General features: G+C 38.9%; 1 protein-coding gene across 1 annotated transcript in view; it reads left to right on the forward strand.

Annotated features, from left to right (window-relative positions):
- The window catches only part of LOC127432503 (clathrin heavy chain 1-like), a 51,689-nt gene that overhangs the window by 24,287 nt on the left and 6,198 nt on the right, over positions 1–21,204 (forward strand). The window contains exons 7-21 of the mRNA XM_051683648.1: positions 2,510–2,707; positions 5,004–5,204; positions 5,853–6,005; positions 6,145–6,267; positions 6,384–6,521; positions 6,973–7,137; positions 7,242–7,422; positions 8,982–9,145; positions 17,412–17,537; positions 17,627–17,769; positions 18,107–18,341; positions 18,641–18,763; positions 19,639–19,784; positions 19,979–20,162; positions 20,915–21,107. Coding sequence (XP_051539608.1) covers positions 2,510–2,707; positions 5,004–5,204; positions 5,853–6,005; positions 6,145–6,267; positions 6,384–6,521; positions 6,973–7,137; positions 7,242–7,422; positions 8,982–9,145; positions 17,412–17,537; positions 17,627–17,769; positions 18,107–18,341; positions 18,641–18,763; positions 19,639–19,784; positions 19,979–20,162; positions 20,915–21,107 — 2,473 coding nt within the window. The remainder of the gene's footprint in view (positions 1–2,509; positions 2,708–5,003; positions 5,205–5,852; positions 6,006–6,144; positions 6,268–6,383; positions 6,522–6,972; positions 7,138–7,241; positions 7,423–8,981; positions 9,146–17,411; positions 17,538–17,626; positions 17,770–18,106; positions 18,342–18,640; positions 18,764–19,638; positions 19,785–19,978; positions 20,163–20,914; positions 21,108–21,204) is intronic.

Consider the following 21,204-nt stretch of genomic DNA (forward strand, 5'->3'; position numbering starts at 1 on the left):
TATAAATATTTGTTTACATTTGGCTTATGTCTAACAGTTTAAAATGGTACTTGTTGTTTCTCACTTGATAATGCATACCGGTTATGTAAAGTTTTATGCAAATACATACATTAAGTAACTTTACCTGTGAATACAATTGTTTCCTATTGAAAGTGCAGTGGTATAATGGTTTTGTTTGATGCTGTTCTTTAGAGACCCACCAAATGACAATGAGCTGCTCTATTTTTACTCCGTGCATCTCTGTGTGAGCTGACCCATATTGTTGGGGGGTGGGCTGTGCGGGTTTAAGTAGAGAGTGTGGTGCATTCATGCAGAATAACGGATGTGATTTTGACCTGCTGATGCTGATCCAGAACACACTCAGTACAGATGAGATTACAGGATGGGTTTAGAGCAGAGGTACAGAAATTTACAGTGTGCCCTTGTTAGCCTCGTTTGTTCGAGGCAATTATTATTTATATTTAAAGATGAGCATGAAACCACATTCGCTAAGTGTTCAACTTCGGAAATGTAATGTATTTATGAGCGAAACCGAATATTTAGCAGTGGTTCCCAACCCTGTTCCTGGAGGCTCCCCAACACTGCACATTTTGTATATCTCACTTTTCCGACACACCCAATTCAGGTCTTGGAGTCACCACTAACGAGCTGATGAGTTGAATCAGGTATGTTTGATTAGGGAGATATCCAAAATGTGTAGTGTTGGGGGGCCTCCAGGAACAGGCTTGGGAGTTGGTTTTATACATTGGGATTTGATTGATTGTGATACAGATTTCCAATTCACAAGCTCTCGGTTCGATTTGATTCCAATTTAGTTTGATTCAATTTGGGTGTATTTTAAATAAAATGTCCATTTTGCTTATATATTAAAGCAATTTGATGTTTCTCAATACTAATGTTGATACCTCAAAATACTAAAAAATTCATAAACAAGTTATGTAGTGATTATACAAGACAGCTAAACTGTCAGTAATAAAGTAAGAACAAAGAAACAAATTACATGCAATAGAACAAAGATATAAATGTAGAAAACAGTGCTTTAAATTTTTTTAAAGCTGTATCAAGTATTCAGACATTCAGACTGGCCAATTGCGATCAACATAATGAGCACCCCCCTGGCATAGAGTAAAAGATCGATCTTGTGATTTGAAGAATTGATAGCGGGATTGTTCAAATGAAGGTTGCAGTTATTCTGAATAAAATTTTTTACATAGTTACATTTAAGAAAGGATTATGGAAAAATACTATTATTACGATTACCTTCACTGATGAATCATTCACACAAGAGGACTCATTAAGAACATAAATACGGGCAATTTTAGTTTTCATGTTGTCTAGGTCAAACTTACTGCTGTACTGGGAAAAACATTTTGATATTGATATTTAAAATTACCTGCCATAGACTTATCCACTCTTATGCATGTTGACACAAGTTAAAGTTGTGTGTTAAAACATCATAAATCTGTTTTATTGGCTTGTGGATGTCAATGTATCACCCAGCAGTTGAAGAAAACCCCCTTCCAGGCTTCAATATGCAACATATTCAATGCACCTCCAAAGAAATCCTGCAGAACATTGTGCTTTGATTGGTTTTTGGCAGCTTCAGATAGCTTGTGTCTCTCGGCAAAATATCTACTGTTGTTTAAAACTTTACAAGCGTCTCTAAAATTGCCTGATTGTAATTTTCAGGCCTCCTGACTGGTCAGTCATTCTTAGAGATCTTGTTAGAATGGTGGTTTAATTGCAAATAAAACACACTTTGGTTAAGGCATTGACATCTCTGTTGAAAGGGGACACCCTCTGTGTCTCTCCGTACTCGCATGTCTGATTGTATTACATACTAGAGACGAGCATTTGTATGCACTACCTTACCTTCAATGTTAGGAGGTCAGCTGATATGAGGTGTTATATTATCACATTAAGGTTTGTTAGGGATATTATATAACAGATCAGTTGCACTGTGACGGATTTTCCAGCTGCTGTTATGTAGGTCAACATAAAATTGACCTATTAAAATTGTCTTGGTTAGGATGGATATGTTGAAAAGGTGTTGTTAAAGGTGAAGTGTGTGATTATTTTTCTCAATGTTAAAATACAAGCTTAATATGCAAGGACAACTATAAGTAAGCCATTCTTAAGTTGTAAAGACTGTGGTTCTGTGGTGCTATCAGAACGTTGCTCTGTTTCTTTGAGCACCCTGACCAGCCTGACATAGCATTGGCTCAACCAATGGCGTGAGTTTGGGAAGGGACTACTGGTTCGCTGACCACTGGCAGACCGGGAAAGTATTCGGGAAAACGTGTTTCAAACAATCTTTATTATTGCAGTTCTGTTTGTTGATGCTAGTGGGGCAGAAATTACTCTGTTCAGCTTTAAATGCTCAGAGCTTAAAATGGTTTGGAGGGTTTGGACATTGGTAATTTTCATTAACTTCAAGTTTGTTCAGGGGAATTACGAATCCTAAATCATCTAAATCCCCTGTATGTGTGTGTGTGTGTGTGTTTCTCAGGTATTGTCTGTGTGTGTCGAGGAGGAGAACATCATCCCATACATCACTAATGTGCTGCAGAATCCAGACCTGGCATTACGGATGGCAGTCCGAAATAATCTAGCAGGTGCCGAGGAGCTGTTCGCGCGCAAGTTCAACAACCTCTTCGCTGCAGGAAACTACTCAGAGGCAGCTAAAGTGGCCGCTAACGCACCAAAGGTGAGGAGAGCGGAGTATTCTTATAATAACTTTTAATTTGAAGTCATTTAACTTTCACTCACTTCAACAAATTCAACAGTCTGGCTGCAAACTGAAACCAAAAACGTTAAAGTGAGGAAAAGTATGGTCACGCAAGGAAGTGTTAAAGTTACCTAGATTTGTTTTCATTTCATTGACTTGATTCTTAAAATACTTCTAACACTGTCATCAAACTTTTTTATCTGTGTTCATCTCTGATTTTGTCTGTTTATTAATGTTGATTGCTATGACAAGCATTATTATGTTGGCTTTCTCCTCCCAGAGCTTTCAAGCTACATCAACCAAACTCGGCACAGACCTTCAGACTGTTCTCAAATAGTGTACTACGCTATATTGCCAAAAGTATTCGCTCATCTGCCTTTAGACGCATATGAACTTAAGTGACATCCCATTCTTAATCCATAGGGTTTAATATGACGTTGGCCCACCCTTTGCCGCTATAACAGCTTCAGCTCTTCTGGGAAGGCTTTCCACAAGGTTTAGGAGTGTGTTTATGGGAATTTTTGACCATTCTTCCAGAAGCACATTTGTGAGGTCAGACATTGATGTTGGACGAGAAGGCCTGGCTCGCAGTCTTCGCTCGAATTCATCCCAAAGGTGCTCTGTCGGGTTGAGGTCAGGACTCTGTGCAGGCCAGTCAAGTTCTTCCACGCCAGACTCGCTCATCCATGTCTTTATGGACCTTGCTTTGTGCACTGGTGCGCAGTCATGTTGGAACAGGAAGGGACCATCCCCAAACTGTTCCCACAAATTTGGGAGCATGGAATTGTCCAAAATCTCTTGGTATGCTGAAGCATTCAGAGTTCCTTTCACTGGAACTAAGGGGCCAAGCCCAGCTCCTGAAAAACAACCCCACACCATAATCCCCCCTCCACCAAACTTCACAGTTGGCACAATGCAGTCAGACAAGTACCGTTCTCCTGGCAACCGCCAAACCCAGACTCGTCCATCAGATTGCCAGATGGAGAAGCGTGATTCGTCACTCCAGAGAACACATCTCCACTGCTCTAGAGTCCAGTGGCGGCGTGCTTTACACCACTGCATCCGCCGCTTTGCATTGCACTTGGTGATGTATGGCTTGGATGCAGCTGCTCGGCCATGGAAACCCATTCCATGAAGCTCTCTACTCACTGTTCTTGAGCTAATCTGAAGGCCACGTGAACTTTGGAGGTCTGTAGCGATTGACTCTGCAGAAAGTTGGCGACCTCTGCGCACTATGCACCTCAGCATCCGCTGACCCCGCTCTGTCATTTTACGTGGCCTACCACTTCGTGGCTGAGTTGCTGTCATTCCCAATCGCTTCCACTTTGTTATAATACCACTGACAGTTGACTGTGGAATATTTAGTAGCGAGGAAATTTCACGACTGGACTTGTTGCACAGGTGGCATCCTATCACAGTACCACGCTGGAATTCACTGAGCTCCTGAGAGCGGCCCATTCTTTCACAAATGTTTGTAGAAGCAGTCTGCATGCCTAGGTGCTTCATTTTATACACCTGTGGCCATGGAAGTGATTGGAACACCTGAATTCAATTATTTGGATGGGTGAGCGAATACTTTTGGCAATATAGTGTATGTCTTTTCTAATGGATTTCATTTAAGTTTTCACATAGCCAAAGATCAAAAAATGGCAAAATCCTTAGACTTACATTGACGAAATGTTCAAATGGGCCAACTGAATGATTGTTAATTAAAATTCCAGCTGTCAAAAATTCAAATGTAAACAAGCCAACAAAAAGCCTCTAAGTTGCTCTCCTTCTCTCTCTCTCTCTATCTATCCAGTCATTGGGTTAGGAATTTGAACAAACCCCTAAATACTAAACTACGGCATGTACCACATCCTGCACAGGATATGATTGATGCTTTAAGTTGTGCAGCTTGTTGAGGAAAGATGTGCTGTTTCTTTTCTTACCAATCTGACTCGCAATTGTTGTCTGACAGACAATAAAACTGGCAAAAAAAATCCCATATACTTTCATTGCAGGAGAGACCTGAGCCATACCTAGGGACCAAAATATCACAGAGACTTGGAAGTGGGCATTTTTTTTTTTTACATTGGCTAGCAAGCAGCTGCATAGAAACGCTCTCAGAACACCTTATCAACCACATAGCCATCCACTAGCAACCACCCAGAACACCATAGCATCGTGCCGACGAGTTTTGCACGGGCAAGCGCCACTAACATTTTTTTAGACAACCTTCTATTTGCTTCTATTTGCTGGTTGACCCCCTTCTCTTTCGTCATGTTTAACTCAGGGTATTTTGCGCACCCCTGACACCATCCGCCGCTTCCAGAGCGTCCCGGCCCAGCCCGGCCAGACATCCCCACTGCTGCAGTATTTTGGGATCCTGTTGGACCAGGGCCAGCTCAACAAGTATGAGTCTCTGGAGCTATGCAGACCCGTTCTCCAGCAGGGCCGCAAACAACTGCTCGAGAAATGGCTGAAGGAAGATAAGGTATGTGAAGGAGGTTGCAGGGGAGATTCTTATCTCCACACACACACACTCAAGAGCCTCTTCCTCTCTGTGTGTGTATATGTGTTTGTGTAGGCACAGGGAACAGGGTGTGCTTTCATGTGTTTTTTTCAAAAAGACAAAGAATGCCTCCATATTTTGTGACAAAGAAAGGATTTGTGTGTGTCTGTGTGGAAACAGACTGTGTTGATTGTGAGAAAAGTTTAGTATGTGTACATGTTTGTGTGTGTCTGTTATCTAAGATGTTTGTTTTAGATGTGATGTAATGTGTTTGTCATGTAGGGCGAGGGGTGTTTTGTTTTTTTTTTTCCCTTTAATGCACATAATAGGAAAAAGATTTTCAGGTTCCAAGCCTGGTTTTTACAATCTACATTTAAAATAACAGTACTTTTTTATAGTCTCAAATAGCAGCTTTGGTTCAGTTTATTGATTGTACAATTGTTATGTAAAGTTCTGTATCCATCAGTTTATTTAGACAATCATACAAAAGTCAACTAGTGAATGGAATGAAACTAGTGAATGGAGTGTAAATAATCCCAATAAAACATTTTATTTAACCGATCATTTTGGTTATTTCACCCCAGATTTTGGTAATGGTGGTAAGTTCTCTTCTTGTGTTGTTCACTTCAGCTTGAATGCTCAGAGGAGTTGGGTGACCTGGTAAAGTCTGTGGACCCCACTCTTGCACTCAGTGTCTATTTGAGGGCCAATGTTCCCAACAAAGTCATTCAGTGCTTTGCAGAAACCGGGCAGTTCCCCAAGATCGTCCTGTACGCCAAAAAGGTATAATGACGAAATTACATGACTGAATGTTCAGTACTATTCAAAAGTTTTTACACACTCATTCTTACTATTTTCCACATTTTATAATGATGTAGACATTGAAACTAGGACATTTTGACTATGGATTTGGTGGTTATAGGTGGGCTACACTCCAGACTGGATCTTCCTGCTGAGGAACGTGATGCGGATCAGTCCGGATCAAGGTCTGCAGTTTGCTCAGATGCTGGTTCAGGATGAGGAGCCGCTGGCTGACATCACACAGGTTGGGAACAAAGGAGGAGATTTAGAAAGATAACATTCTACCCAGAGGATGTTTTTTACAACTCATTGCAAATGTCAGTGAGCAAATTTGACTGTTGCCCTGTGTTTTCTTCCCAGATTGTTGATGTGTTTATGGAATATAACCTGGTCCAGCAGTGCACTTCTTTCCTTTTGGATGCTCTGAAAAACAACCGCCCATCAGAAGGGCCGCTGCAGACCCGTCTGCTGGAGATGAACCTAATGCATGCACCACAGGTACACACACTTAAACATTCATATAGAGCTACTTGGATTAGAAGCATATATAAATACAAAGTCATGATTAGGGTTGTCACAATACCAACATTTCTGTAGTCAGTAAAATTTCAACATTTTTAAACGCACTCCTTTATTCAAGCCTACGAGTATTTCTCAGTTGCATAAAGATTGCTTCCCTTTTTTTTCAAACAATTATTTTTATAAATAACTAGTGATAAAATATAGCACAAAAACTATAAAATAATACAATGCAAAATGCAATAAAACAAATAAACTCAGAGAGACAGAATAGTAATAACTTGTGTTTACAGCTTACAAACTAGCCTAATAAATGTGTCAGCCAACTCAATCAAGTTGGTATTGATGTACCGGTACGTTTGAGATTCTTGGTCACAAGGGAACATAATGCATGTTATTATATTATTCAGTCTGCACTTGTCTCTTGTAGGTTGCTGATGCCATCCTTGGAAACCAGATGTTCACTAATTACGACCGCGCCCACATCGCCCAGCTGTGTGAGAAGGCAGGGCTTCTGCAGAGAGCTTTGGAACACTATACCGACCTGTACGACATCAAGCGATCTGTCGTACACACACACCTGCTCAACCCAGAAGTATGCATATAGTCGGTTTAAAAGTATTGAATTTTTTGCCTTTTTAATCATTAATTGAATCATTCGGCCTCACCCTATCTCTCTCTATATCTTAATGTCTGCAGTGGCTGGTGAACTACTTTGGCTCTCTGTCAGTGGAGGACTCTCTGGAGTGTTTGAGAGCCATGCTGTCTGCTAACATCAGGCAGAACCTTCAAATCTGCGTCCAGGTGGCATCTAAGTATCACGAGCAGCTGTCTACCCAGTCCCTCACTGAGCTTTTCGAGTCTTTCAAGAGTTTTGAGGGTATTTAATGTGCATGCAGTCCTTTACTATTTTCCAAAATCTAGTGAGCTACCTAGGGAGGCAGCATTTAAAGGCATCGTAGGTCCTAACACAGGCAAATTAATTATGCTGCTTTCTAAGATACCTCTTTTTTTGGAGTCCTAGTTGTATGGCTTGCCATGGAGCTGCTGTCTATGAGAGCATTCGAAATCAGTCACTTAAAGGAATGTTCCGGGTTCAGTACAAGTTAAGCTCAATCGACAGCGCTTGTGGCATAATATTGATTACCACAGAAAATTCATTTCGACTCATCCCTCCTTTTCTTTAAAAAAAAAGCAAAAGTCTGGGTTACAGTGAGGCACTAACAATGGAAGTGAATGTGCCTGCTCTGTGAATGTTAAAATACTCAAAAGTATAGTCACAAGACATAAACAGTACGTGTGGTCACATGATTTCAGTGTGATAAAATCACTTACTAACCTTTTCTGTGTAAAGTGCCAATTTTACAACTTCATTGCAATGACGATGTAATGTCAACAAACCCTAAAATTACGATTTAAACAACATTACAGCTTATATAATACACAAGTTTTAACAGAAAAAAATTATGTAAGTGCTTTTATAACATTTTAAGCTTTATATTTCTGCATTTAAACCCTCCACAAATTGTCCCCCTTCACTTCCATTGTATGTGCCTCACTGTAACCTCTATTTTATCCTTTTTTAATGAAAAGGAGGGACAAATCAAAATATTTTTTTGTGGAAATCAACATTATGCCACAAATGCTGTCGGTTGAGCTTAACTTGTATTTAAGAGGTTCCATGACTATTAGGATGTTGCCTTAGATACTGCCCCAAAATCACAATGAGTGAAATTAAACTTTTCTAAACAGTTGTGGTTACTCTATTGGTTGCGTTTCAAAGAGCAGACATGATTTGATTTGTCCCTTAGCTGTGTAATGGTCATGCTCTGTGTATGGATTGCATGTAGCCTACCGTTCTGGGCAAAGTAGGACAAAAGGTTTGGCAATCAGAGCAGTTGGCAGCACAGGCCCTGTGGCCACACAGTCCTTCAGGCCTTTTACAAGGCTGTGCGCTTTTGACAAGGGGCAAGATGGAAATGTAGTGCTCATGCAAATTGAGTGGTCTGATCAGAGATCTAAAGGGTTCATTCACCCTATCATTTACTCACCTGTAAGACTTTCTTCCGTGGATTGTTTTAAGAATGTTCGCTCTGTTTTATACAATGAAGGCATACAGTAACCAGTGCTTGTTAAGCTCTAAAAAGAACCAGAAAATTGTCATAAATGCAACATCCCCAAATTTGCATTTAAGTAATTGAAGGGAACCTCAACTATTGACACTTCTTGCATATTCAGTACTTTCTTTTTTTATTAGCAAGAAATGTTTGTGGGAAAAAAAGTGTTCCATTTAAGAAGCTTCAATTGTAAATCTTAAGTTCCCATGAAATCTAAATGTATAAAATAAGGATGGATCACATTGCAAAATAAACCTCAAACACACCTTAACATCTGTCCAGTAATAGTCATTCATCATTTTTGGTTCTGTGCTGGCTACAGGTTTGTTCTACTTCCTCGGCTCAATTGTGAACTTCAGCCAGGACTCAGAGGTTCATTTTAAATACATCCAGGCCGCATGCAAGACGGGCCAAATCAAAGAGGTGGAGCGGATCTGTCGCGAAAGCAACTGCTACGACCCTGAACGTGTCAAGAACTTCCTCAAGGTACAGCCAAGACTCTGTCAGTAAGACCTGTCTAGAAATGATCCATAGCCAACCACAGAAGCTTATTATATTCTCTAGTTTCTTATCTGTTAAAGCTCTTTCCATATTTTCCGCTCATTACCTCATTACATTTCCTGTTTTGTTCTCTTACACTGATCTGGCTTTTCTCATTTCAGTGAGTCCATTGCTGTTAAAGATACAGATTGCAGATTTTTGATAAATTCATAACTTTTGTTTATTTCTAATGGCAAATTACAGCAACAGTCTTAATGTCAATATCATTGAATCAAAACAACAAATTGTATATTTTTTATATATATATATATATATATATATATATATATATATATATATATATATTTTAAATGTTATCCCCTTTTTTTCTCCCAATTTGGAATGCCCAATTCCCACTACTTAGTAGGTCCTCGTGGTGGCGCAGTTACTCACCTCAATCCGGGTGGCGGAGGACAAGTCTCAGTTGCCTCCGCTTCTGAGACAGTCAATCCGCGCATCTTATCATGTGGCTCGCTGTGAATGACACCACGGAGACTCACAGCATGTGGAGGCTCATGCTACTCTCTGCGATCCACGCACAACTTGCCCCGTGCCCCATTGAGAGCGAGAACCCCTAATCGTGACCACAAGGAGGTTACCCCATGTGACTTTACCCTCCCAAACAACCAGGCCAATTTGGTTGCTTAGGAGACCTGGCTGGAGTCACTCAGCACGGCCTGGGTTCGAACTCGCGACTCAAGGGGTGGTAGTCAGCGTCAATACTTGCTGAGCTACCCAGGCCCACACAAAACAAAATTGAACATTTGATATCTTGCAAATTTAAGGGAATATATATATATATAATATATATATATATATAAAAAACAATACAAAAAGAAAAATCAAACAGGTTGTATTCTCTTTTCTTCCAATGGAATAGTTCACCTGAAATGAAAACTGTCATTATTAACTTGCACTCATGTTGTAACAAAACTTTATGACTTTGTTTCTTCCATGAAACACAAAAGTTGACTTGAATATCCTGACCTGATATTTCCATATAATAAAAGGGAAAGGGGACTGGGTGCTGTCAAGTTCCAAAATTAGAAAGAAAAAGCAGCATAAAAGTATCTTAAGACTGGGTTAAATTAAAAATATTGATTTTCCGATGCATTGCGGTCTTCATGTGAATGATTCTTAAATCCCAAGATCGATCTTTCACTCTATGCACAACCCTGTTCTGCAATCAGAAAATCACTTGCATTTGCAACCAAATTTCTCGCTATGCGACTAAAATGTCTGTGATTAGCCACTGGCTGGTAAATGTTCAGAGTTCATTCGCCAGTGAATGTGTAGTAATGTGGGAAATAAGTTCAGCATCGTGTTGAGAGTGGTTTGACTTGTTCCGTGTAACGTGTGTCCAAAGACGAGATAACATGCAATCCATTTGTTATTGAATAATGTATTTTTTAATACTCTTTCTGTTGTTTACAGTCAGTTGTTGATCCAAAACAAAACAAAAAATAAACATTTAATTCTAACAATGGATGGAGGTAAAGCCATTCTAGTCCTCTTTCGTTAATATGTGCTCATTTGCAGATGCATTTTACAGAAATGCCGGTTTTCTTAAAGAGGCAGTACCAGTTTTTAGCACGTGTTCAACAAATCAATTTAAATACTTGTAAATAGTACAAATTATGCACGTAAACAATAAACAGTGTCACAAAAAATCATATATGCAATATATTTATTGAAAGCTAAAATGTTACCAAAATGATGAAAGACTAGTATATAACTAGTAAAATAATATCTCATATAATTAGTCAAATTAATATTTTCGTAATGTACCTAGTTAGAAGGCTCCCAGTATAATTAACAGTATTAGCTGGGAGATAATTTCTTAAGTATGCATAGTTGGGGGGCCTGGGTTGCTCAGCGACTAAAGAAGCTGACTACCACCCCTGGAGTCGCGAGTTCGAATACAAGGTGTGCCGAGTGACTCCAGCCAGGTCTCTTAAGCAACCAAATTGGCCCGGGTTGCTAGGGAGGGTAGAGTCACATGGGTTAGCCTCCTCGTGGTCGCTATAATGTGTGGTTCTCACTCTCGGTGGGGTGTGTGGTGAGTTGTGTGTGTGAGAAGCGCGTGTGGAGGCTTCACACTATACGTCTCCGCGGTAACGTGCTCAACAAGAGATTCGTCCACTGCCACCCGGATTGAGGCAAGTCACTAGGCCACCATGAGGACTTAGAGCGTATTGGGAATTCCAAATTGGGGAGAAAAGGGGAGGAATAAAAAAAGTATGCAAAGTAGACATTATAACTGAAATATACCTATATGAATCGATTTTGAATCAATAGCTTGTGATTGGGAATTGAATCGGGAGATCTGTATCAATACCCAGCCGTAAAAGTATCGTAAAAGTGGTCTATGGGATTCCTGTGCTATATGTTTAATGTCTTTGGAAGCCATAAAATAGTTTTGTATGTCAAGTGATTATTCATTTAAAATCTTGACATCCACCCCAACTCTCATTGTCATGTTCATGAGAGAAGTTGTGATGTCTGATTTGTGAATGATTGCTTCAGAAGACTTGGAATATAGCGCATCATATGTTGTATGGACCATTTTGTGATACTTTCATGATGCTTTTTTGTCATTTTGGAGCTTGACAGCCCCAGTCCTTATTCACTTTCATTATATGGAAAAGAGCGACCAGGAGATTCTTAAAATTTTTACATTTTTGGTATTCCACAGAAGAAAGTAAGTCATATTGATTTGGAATAACATGAGGATGAGAAAATGACAAATTTGGGTAAATTGTCACTTCGGTAAATCAGGCAGCCATGTGCCAGTAAGTTTATAGGGAGTTAATCTCACTCTTTTATCCTGATGGTGGCTGTTGTTATTTCCTGTGCTTTTCCCTGTTTCTTTGGAATGGGCAGGACTTGTATCAGGTAAATCCAAGTACAAGAATCCCTTTTACTTTATCCCTCCTCCTTTTCTTTCGTCATACCTCCTTTTCCCTAGTGGCCAGTTAAAGGATTAATACTGGGATTGGCGTGTGCGCGCGCGTTTGTGTGTGTGTGTGATGCACATACACGGCGATCTCCGAAACCCTCTCTTGGCCCTGATGATCATAATGAGTGACCAAGCTGAGACTGAGTTTGTGGTTTATGGTGATGTTTTGATGGTGTGTGTTCCACTGTGGTTGGTTTGTGGTGACCCTGTTCTGTTTTCTGCAGAAATAGAAGCTTTGGCTGTTTTTCAGAATCCATTCAACCAGAGTCAGACTTTACCAAGTTGACCTATTTGGCCAGCTTTAGAGGCTGGATACCGAGAGCCGAGATCCTCCCCTTTATTGGAATGAATTTGAAACTTGCATGAGCTCGGCATAGTGGCTTTTGGGGCTTCACTGCAAATGTTCAACCTTTGTAGACAAGCTTCATGTTTTGAAGGTTGTGGAGATCGATTTGTGGTGTTTCTGTGGAGTGAACTGTGCAATCCCAGTTAATTAATCCTATGTGTTGTAAACTACGTTGAGGCAGCATAATTGTTGTTCATGTTTTAGCCAGCAGGGGGAGCACTGCTGCCACCTCAAAATCTGAGACAATCAGAGCTTTAAATTCAGTTCTCGACTTTTGTTTTAACCACTACCCACTCAGTTCTTTGAAAAGCAACTTTTTTTAGACTACTTAGTCATCCTCTAATCTTATATAATATCTTACATTTGTCGTAGTTGTGGAGCTTATTTTTTGTTGCTTTAATGTTTTAAATTTTCTTTGATATTATCACTATGAATCATAAAACTAGTTTTAAAGGAATATTCCAGGTTCAATACAAGTTAAGCTCAATCGACAGCATTTGTGGCATGATATTTATTACCACAAAATAAATTTGACTCGTTCCTCCTTTTCTTTAAAAAAAGGAAAGTGAATGGGGACCAATTTTTGAAAATTAAAATAATCATCGTTTCAAAAGTTTAGCCACAAGACATAAAGGACATGCGTGTAAACATGATTTTAGTGTAATAAAATAGCTTTCTAACCTTTTCTGTGTAAAGTTATAGCCAATTTACAACTATGTTACCATGACGATGTAATGTCAACAAACCCTAAAATGACTGTAAAAATGACAATTTAAACAATTTTACAGCTCAAATAATACACGAGTTTTAACAGATGTGTTTTTATAAAATTATAAGCTTCACATTTCTGTTTAAACCCTCCAAAAATTGGCCACATTGTTTTAAAAGGAGGGACGAGTCGAAATTTTTGTGGTAATCAATATTATGCCACAAATGCTTTCGATTGAGCTTAACTTGTATTGAACCCGGAATATTCCTTTAATATGACTAGGTTTTATCTCATTTTCAGTGATTCTAGTATAATGAGTCATTTTTAACGAATACAGTCAAACCTTGCATAAAAACTTAAGTCAGCTATGTCATACAGATACATACGGAGCACCTAAGAGGACAGGAAAGGAATATAATTTTTTTTTTTTTTTTCTACCCTTTTTTCCCCAATTTGGAATGTCCAATTCCCAATGCGCTCTAAGTCCTCAATCCGGGTGGTGGAGGACGACTCTCGGTTGCCTCCGCGTCTGAGACCATCAGTCCGCGCATCTTATCATGTGGCTTGTTGAGCGCGTTACTGCGGAGACGTAGCGCGTGTGGAGGCTTCACGCTATTCTCCGCGGCATCCACGCACAACTCACCACGCACCCCACTGAGAGTGAACCACATTATAGCGACCACGAGGAGGTTACCCAATGTGACTCTACCCGGCCAATTTGGTTGCTTAGGAGACCTGACTGGAGTCACTCAGCACACCCTGGATTCGAACTTGCGACTCCAGGGGTGGTAGTGGAATTTAATTTCTTAAATGTTTTTGCGTTCTCTGGCAATACATTTTGTCCCTTGCAGTAGCTTTATCCATCCCTTATGAAAATTAATCAAGCATGGTTTTACTATAGTTACCGTAGTTGAACTATGGTATTTGTAGTAAAACCATAGTAACCAAAATGTTTTACCATGGTTTTACAACAGTTAACCATATTTTAACAATGATATTTGTGGTTAAACTACAGTAATACAGGGAAACCAAAACTATAGTTATGAAAATCAATTATTCTGCCAAAAGAAAAAAACAAACAAACAAACAAAAAACAGTTGGCTTTACTATAGCAACACCATGGTTTTTAATGGAATCCCTGGTTTTAAAAACTATACTTGTACCATAAATTAACCATTGTGTAATGTGTTACTAAAGGTCTATTCACACAAAGAACATTTTTTGTGTGAATACTCATTCCAAACAAGATTTTGAATTGGAACAATGCATTCCTGTGGAGCTATTCACATCAGGTCCAAAGAATCGTCCGCCGACAATCCAAAGTTTTTTTTTCTACTGGGAACTATCAGGTTTTTTTTTTTTTTTTTTTTTTTTTTTGGACAGCGATGAAACCTAACTGACTGAGATATGAGCTTTTTGTCATTTTTCCAGAGTTGCTGCAGCTGCTCAATCCAGCGTGTTTGTGGCGCTAATCGACTGGCAAACACCGGCATTGGACATGCAGCTGATACACACCCCAGAAAAATGTTAACTAAATAGTTGCAGTTCATGAACTCTTTGTACTGCAAACATAAACTCGATCTGATTTTTAAAGTCTACTTATACTATATGTGCTTGTATTATAAATATTCATATAGACACTGTGTATTCCTGTGCTCTTTTACTCTCTGCGCACAAACACTGAATTCAATGCAAATGCGCAGTAAAAAAATAATACAGAAATGGTAAACATTCTTTTTTTTTAGAGAATATATTTAATGTTCTGATACCTCATAGAATATAATATACCTAGTGTTTTGTCTTTATGTACATTTTTTAATATTAAATTACTGTGCCTGTTAAATACTCCTTGCATTAAAAATTTTGATGTTCTGCAATTCTTTTGGAGTTTGGTCTAGCTTGTAGTGAAATATCGTATAAAAAGCAATATTTTACTTAAAGTGTAGACAAACGCATAACAGAACTAACTGCTATTTTTATTGCAAGGATAAAATAACACACAGTATTCCTGTTATGGTGCTCTTTTTCTCACCATGCGCAGGAAACCCTGAATTCAATACAAATATACACTGGTGGCCAAAAGTTTGGAATAATGTAGAGATTTTGCTGTTTCGGAAGGAAATTGTTACTTTAATTCACCAAAGTGGCATTCAGCTGATCACAAAGTATAGTCAGGACATTACTGATGTAAAAAACAGCACCATCACTATTTGAAAAAAGTTATTTTTGATCAAATCTAGACAGGCCCCATTTCCAGCAGCCATCACTCCAACACCTTATCCTTGAGTAATCATGCTAAATTGCTAATTTGGTACTAGAAAATCACTTGCCATTATATCAAACACAGTTGAAAGCTATTTGGTTTGTTAAATGAAGCTTAACATTGTCTTTGTGTTTGTTTTTGAGTTGCCACAGTATGCAATAGACTGGCATGTCTTAAGGTCAATATTAGGTCAAAAATGGCAAAAAAGAAACAACTTTCTCTAGAAACTCGTCAGTCAATCATTGTTTTGAGGAATGCTTGAAATTGCCAAAAAACTGAAGATTTCATACAAAGGTGTACACTACAGTCTTCAAAGACAAAGGACAACTGGCTCTAACAAGGACAGAAAGAGATGTGGAAGGCCAGATGTACAACTAAACAAGAGGATAAGTACATCAGAGTCTCTAGTTTGAGAAATAGATGCCTCACATGTCCTCAGCTGACAGCTTCATTGAATTCTACCCGCTCAACACCAGTTTCATGTACAACAGTAAAGAGAAGACTCAGGGGTACAGGCCTTATGGGAAGAATTGCAAAGAAAAAGACACTTTTGAAACAGAAAAACAAAAAGAAAAGGTTAGAGTGGGCAAAGAGACAGACATTGGACAACAGATAATTGGAAAAGAGTGTTATGGATCTTAACCCCACTGAGCTTTTGTGGGATCAGCTAGACTGTAAGGTGTGTGAGAAGTGCCCGATAAGACAGCCACATCTATGGCAAGTGCTACAGGAAGCGTGAGGTGAAATGACACCTGAGTCATTGCTGCACATGTTGGATTTTTTGATGAGAACTCTCTGAAGTAGTTTAAGAAGTTCTGAACATTTTTTTTTTTTTCAAATTGTAATGGTAATTTTTCACATTATTAATGTCCTGACTACACATTGTGATCAGTTGAATGCCACTTTGGAGAATAAAAGTACCAATTTCTTTCCATAAGAGCAAAATCTGTACATTATTCCAAACTTTTGGCCGCCAGTAAACAATAATTAAATAAAGAAAAGCCTGTGAGCCTGTGTTTTCCTTTATATTATTTTTAATGTTATGCATCTTATTTTCTATTCCCATTTTTACTTAATGTACATTATTCCATGTGAATTATATCACTGTACCTTGTTATATTGTCCTGGCATTAAAAAAAGGAAAGCTGGGTTCGGGAGTTCATTTGGAATATACTAGTAGCATAGTGGGCGTATATTTATGCAACTGCTCTCTACTCATCTCACTCAGATTCTATATTCCTTAAAATGCATTAAAAACATGGAAAGAACATAATAAAACAGTTATGCCAAATTAGTTAAATGCCTTAATGTTAAAAATATTAATCTTATGCATTGACAGCTGAAAAAGTTCAGAGCAGGAAAACTAAATATATACAATAGCAGCAGCGCCGCCTACCGTACAGGGTTCATTGTTTCATTTTATTCGTTATGGTCTCTGTGTGAACAGGTTTTAAAACTGTCTTTTTGGCAAAATGATTATGAATATTATTAACATAGTTTTGGATAAAGTTATTGCGAGGGAACTCGAAACTATTTCAGAATATAAATTCCCTCTCTGTCATTTAAGGGGCTCCGTAGTTGCATATTAAAGCTGAGTAAAATCATTTTTGCAATGTGTAGATAGTCAATTCACTTGATAAAACGTTCTCTCTTAAAGACCTCATGAAATCAAAATGAGAGTTTTGTGGCTTTTAGTCCATGTGTATTAGCTTTAAGGCCATTGATATGCTAGTGTACTCTGTAAAATGGACAAAATTCACTTTTAGCAAAACTTTGACAATAGGAAAGAAAGCTGCACTTGTCGAAGAATTTTCACGTTTGTTTGTTTTTTTTAAATCACCAGTCTTTTGCAGATTTGACTGTAGTCACTAAATGTATGTCCTTAACATTTGTGTCATCTGACTTCATCTTATTCCCCTGTCGTTTGGCTTACAGGAGGCTAAACTCACTGACCAGCTGCCTCTCATCATCGTGTGCGATCGATTCGACTTCGTCCATGACCTAGTACTCTACCTGTACCGAAACAGCCTGCAGAAGTACATTGAAATCTACGTGCAGAAGGTGAGGAACCTCCAGTTACTGCTGATGTAGTCTCTGCTGTCAAATTATATTACAGTGAACAGATAGTAAATGGTCATTGTTACGTGTAGGTAAACCCAAGCCGTCTGCCTGTGGTCATTGGAGGTCTCCTGGATGTTGACTGCTCTGAGGACGTCATCAAGAACCTGATCCTTGTTGTTCGGGGACAGTTTTCCACAGATGAGCTGGTAGCAGAGGTGGAGAAGAGAAACAGGTACAAATCTAGATCGATCTGCATCTAAATGGCAACGTTATGCACATGAAACAATGAGTGGGTGATGTTACATTCTAAAGTATTCCATGATGCTTTATTTTATTCATAGTCTGTAATATTTTTTTTTTTTTCGTGTGTGTATACATCATGATAGTTTCCAGATGCAACTTTGATTGCACAAGTAAACAAAACAAAAAACCTAAACAGCAGTAGCTGCGTTGATTTGTTCAAAATATTTCAGTGAATATATTGCAGTTATAGTATTTAAAACCGCTTTAAATCCAGTTTTTAATTTTCCTTTCTTTCATCTCTTTCCTCCACCCTCTTCCTTATGCAGGCTGAAGCTGTTGTTGCCATGGCTCGAGTCTCGTATCCACGAGGGCTGTGAAGAGCCAGCTACCCACAATGCCCTGGCTAAGATTTACATCGACAGCAACAACAACCCAGAACGTTTCCTGCGGGAGAACCCATACTACGACAGCCGCGTGGTGGGGAAGTACTGTGAGAAAAGAGACCCTCATCTGGCCTGTGTGGCATATGAGAGAGGACAGTGTGACCAGGAGCTTATCCATGTTAGTATTAGTATAAATAAAGATACTAGGCCTGTTTGGTTTGATGCAGATAAACCACCCAACATAGTTTCCGATAAAAAAGATGCATCATTGCAGTGCAATACTTTGGATGCATTATGAGAGAGTTCATTGAGAGGCATTGTTTGGTCTTAAAAACATTGTTTTTAAAATCTTTTGTACCAAAAATGTGGGTGTAATATGGGTCTTTTCTCTTAGAGAACTAACGTCTGAATTCATAACACACTACTTCCTTCATTGCACTAAATTCAAAGAGCCTATTAATAACTTTGTCTCCACAGGTGTGCAATGAGAACTCACTGTTCAAGAGCTTGTCTCGTTACCTGGTGCGCCGCAGAGACCCGGATCTCTGGGCCAGTGTGCTTCTGGAGACCAACCCCTACAGGAGGCCTCTTATTGACCAGGTGTGCATATATAGCTGCTGAGTATTGCATTCATCTCTCACAGTACGTGCAGTACATTAGCATGGACCTACAGGAAGTAAATGTGCCTTATGTTAAATTAACTTACATTAGCTCAGTTCTAAAACCTTGTGAGCTGCCTGCTGTATATATAGGCAGCTACCTTCTAAGGCAGTATCCTAACTGTCAGAGAGCCTCATAAATGACAGATTTGAACCTCTGCACTTACAATAGACAATAGAACGTCCTGTTCACTAATGCACATTACGCAAGTAGCTCTCTTCACGCGAAAGTTGATTTCAATAGAGTTTGGCATTAGAATATGTTGCCAAGCTAATTACGCAATACTCTAATAAGCACAAACATGCATAGCTCTCACAAATATTGGGTGAAATATTCAGTTTGAAATAGATGTAATTATTATTATTGACACTTTTCTGTATTGAATTCATTATAATTAGTCCATATGCAAAATGCATTCTGCACGTGAAGAATACACTTGATGCTGCCTTAGAATTTGGTCAAAACTAGGTATCTTAGGCAACATCCTTTTTAAGTTTTAAAACGTTTTCAGTTTCCTAAAGTTGTCATTTTCCAAAGTCTATGTTTTTAGTGGAGATCAAAAACCATTTCAGCGTGGACGAGAGGCATAAATGTAGCAAAATCGTTTTCAAACAAAAATGGATTTGTAACCTCAAGGATTTGTAACCAAGCTAATGTTTTAGAGGTGTAGTTTACAGACTAATTATTATCAATTTAACTCCAATATTACAAGTAATATATGTCTTAAAATCTCAGATCCTCTTTTGACCTTCGTCAAAATGTTTGTTGTGCTGATTACCCTATGCTTAATTTGAGTTGTTATATTTATCTGCCAGGTGGTGCAGACGGCCCTGTCAGAGACTCAGGACCCAGAGGAGGTGTCGGTCACAGTCAAGGCCTTCATGACCGCTGACCTGCCCAATGAACTCATTGAACTGCTGGAAAAGATTGTCCTGGACAACTCCGTTTTCAGTGAACACAGGTGCGTAATTCAAAAATATTCCAAAATATGAATAGTTTTGCTTTTCTGCTCCGCTCTACATTTGGAACAGAGTTTTTTTGTTGTTGTTGTTTACTCTGACCTCTATGAACATTTCATTCTTTGTCCAAAAAGGCTTGCACAACTTCAAATCAATTTCAGTTTTACATTAAATCTGAACCTTGTCCTATTCCTAGAAACCTGCAGAACCTGCTCATCCTTACAGCCATCAAAGCTGACCGCACACGTGTCATGGAATACATCAACCGCCTGGACAATTATGATGCCCCAGATATCGCTAACATTGCCATCAGCAGTGAGCTGTTCGAGGAGGCCTTTGCTATCTTCAGAAAGTTTGATGTCAACACCTCTGCAGTTCAGGTATATGGTGTTAAAATAAACAAATCGTTGAGCCAAACGCAACAAATATATCTCATGTTGTGGTTTTATCCAGTAAGGTTGTGTTCAGTAAATTGGTTCCCTTCCTTTTTTTGTCTCCATTTATACATTTACTACTCCGCCGGAACAAAATTAACTGGTTATTAACCGGTTACCAGCATTTTAAATAATGTTTTCACCCCGGAACAATTGAAAGGGATTTCGTTCCTGTTTTCAGTTACATTCTGCAAAATATGTTGTTTGTTTTAGTTTTCGTTCCCTGAACTGGTTTTACTCCCTAACAATAACTGGTGATAGACATGTATATCGGCCACGCGATAAATCGGCTGTTATATAGCAATTTTTTGATTTTCGCATTGGCTGATAACTGTGCCCCCTTGGCCAATTAACAGAAGTGTTAGCTCTCCCTTGTAACAGTTCCAAAACCTTACCTTAAAGATGATAAATAATTTCTATCTTCAAAAAACAAAATTTGTGAATTTAAATAATTTGTGTAAGAAAAGCTTACATTTCTTGTGAACATCTCAGTTGCTATAATCAAAATGTATTAGCCTTTATCATATTTATCGGCCATCCCGCTCTGTAGTTATCATATCGGTCAACCACTAATAATTAACTACTTCTGATAAACTATGAATATGAATTAAGTTAAAACCACCTCATCGCCTCCAACATCTCTCAATATAGATGAATAGCAGATAACTGACTTTTACCTTCCGTCCTCTCATCCGCAGGTTCTGATTGAGCACATTGGTAATTTGGATCGGGCGTATGAGTTTGCAGAGCGCTGTAATGAACCTGCAGTGTGGAGTCAGCTGGCTAAGGCTCAGCTGCAGAAGGGTCTGGTCAAAGAAGCCATCGACTCCTACATCAAGGCTGATGACCCCTCTGCTTACATGGAGGTGGTTCAGGCTGCTGACCAGAGTGGTATGGGCTCTTCAGTTTAAGTTACTTTCCTTCTTTTCACAGTAACTTCCCTGCTAAATCTTGATGAGGAAAAAAAAATCTGTCCTATACTTTTCAG

The sequence above is a fragment of the Myxocyprinus asiaticus genome, chromosome 42, assembly GCF_019703515.2.
Source record: "Myxocyprinus asiaticus isolate MX2 ecotype Aquarium Trade chromosome 42, UBuf_Myxa_2, whole genome shotgun sequence".
Lineage (NCBI taxonomy): Eukaryota > Metazoa > Chordata > Actinopteri > Cypriniformes > Catostomidae > Myxocyprinus > Myxocyprinus asiaticus.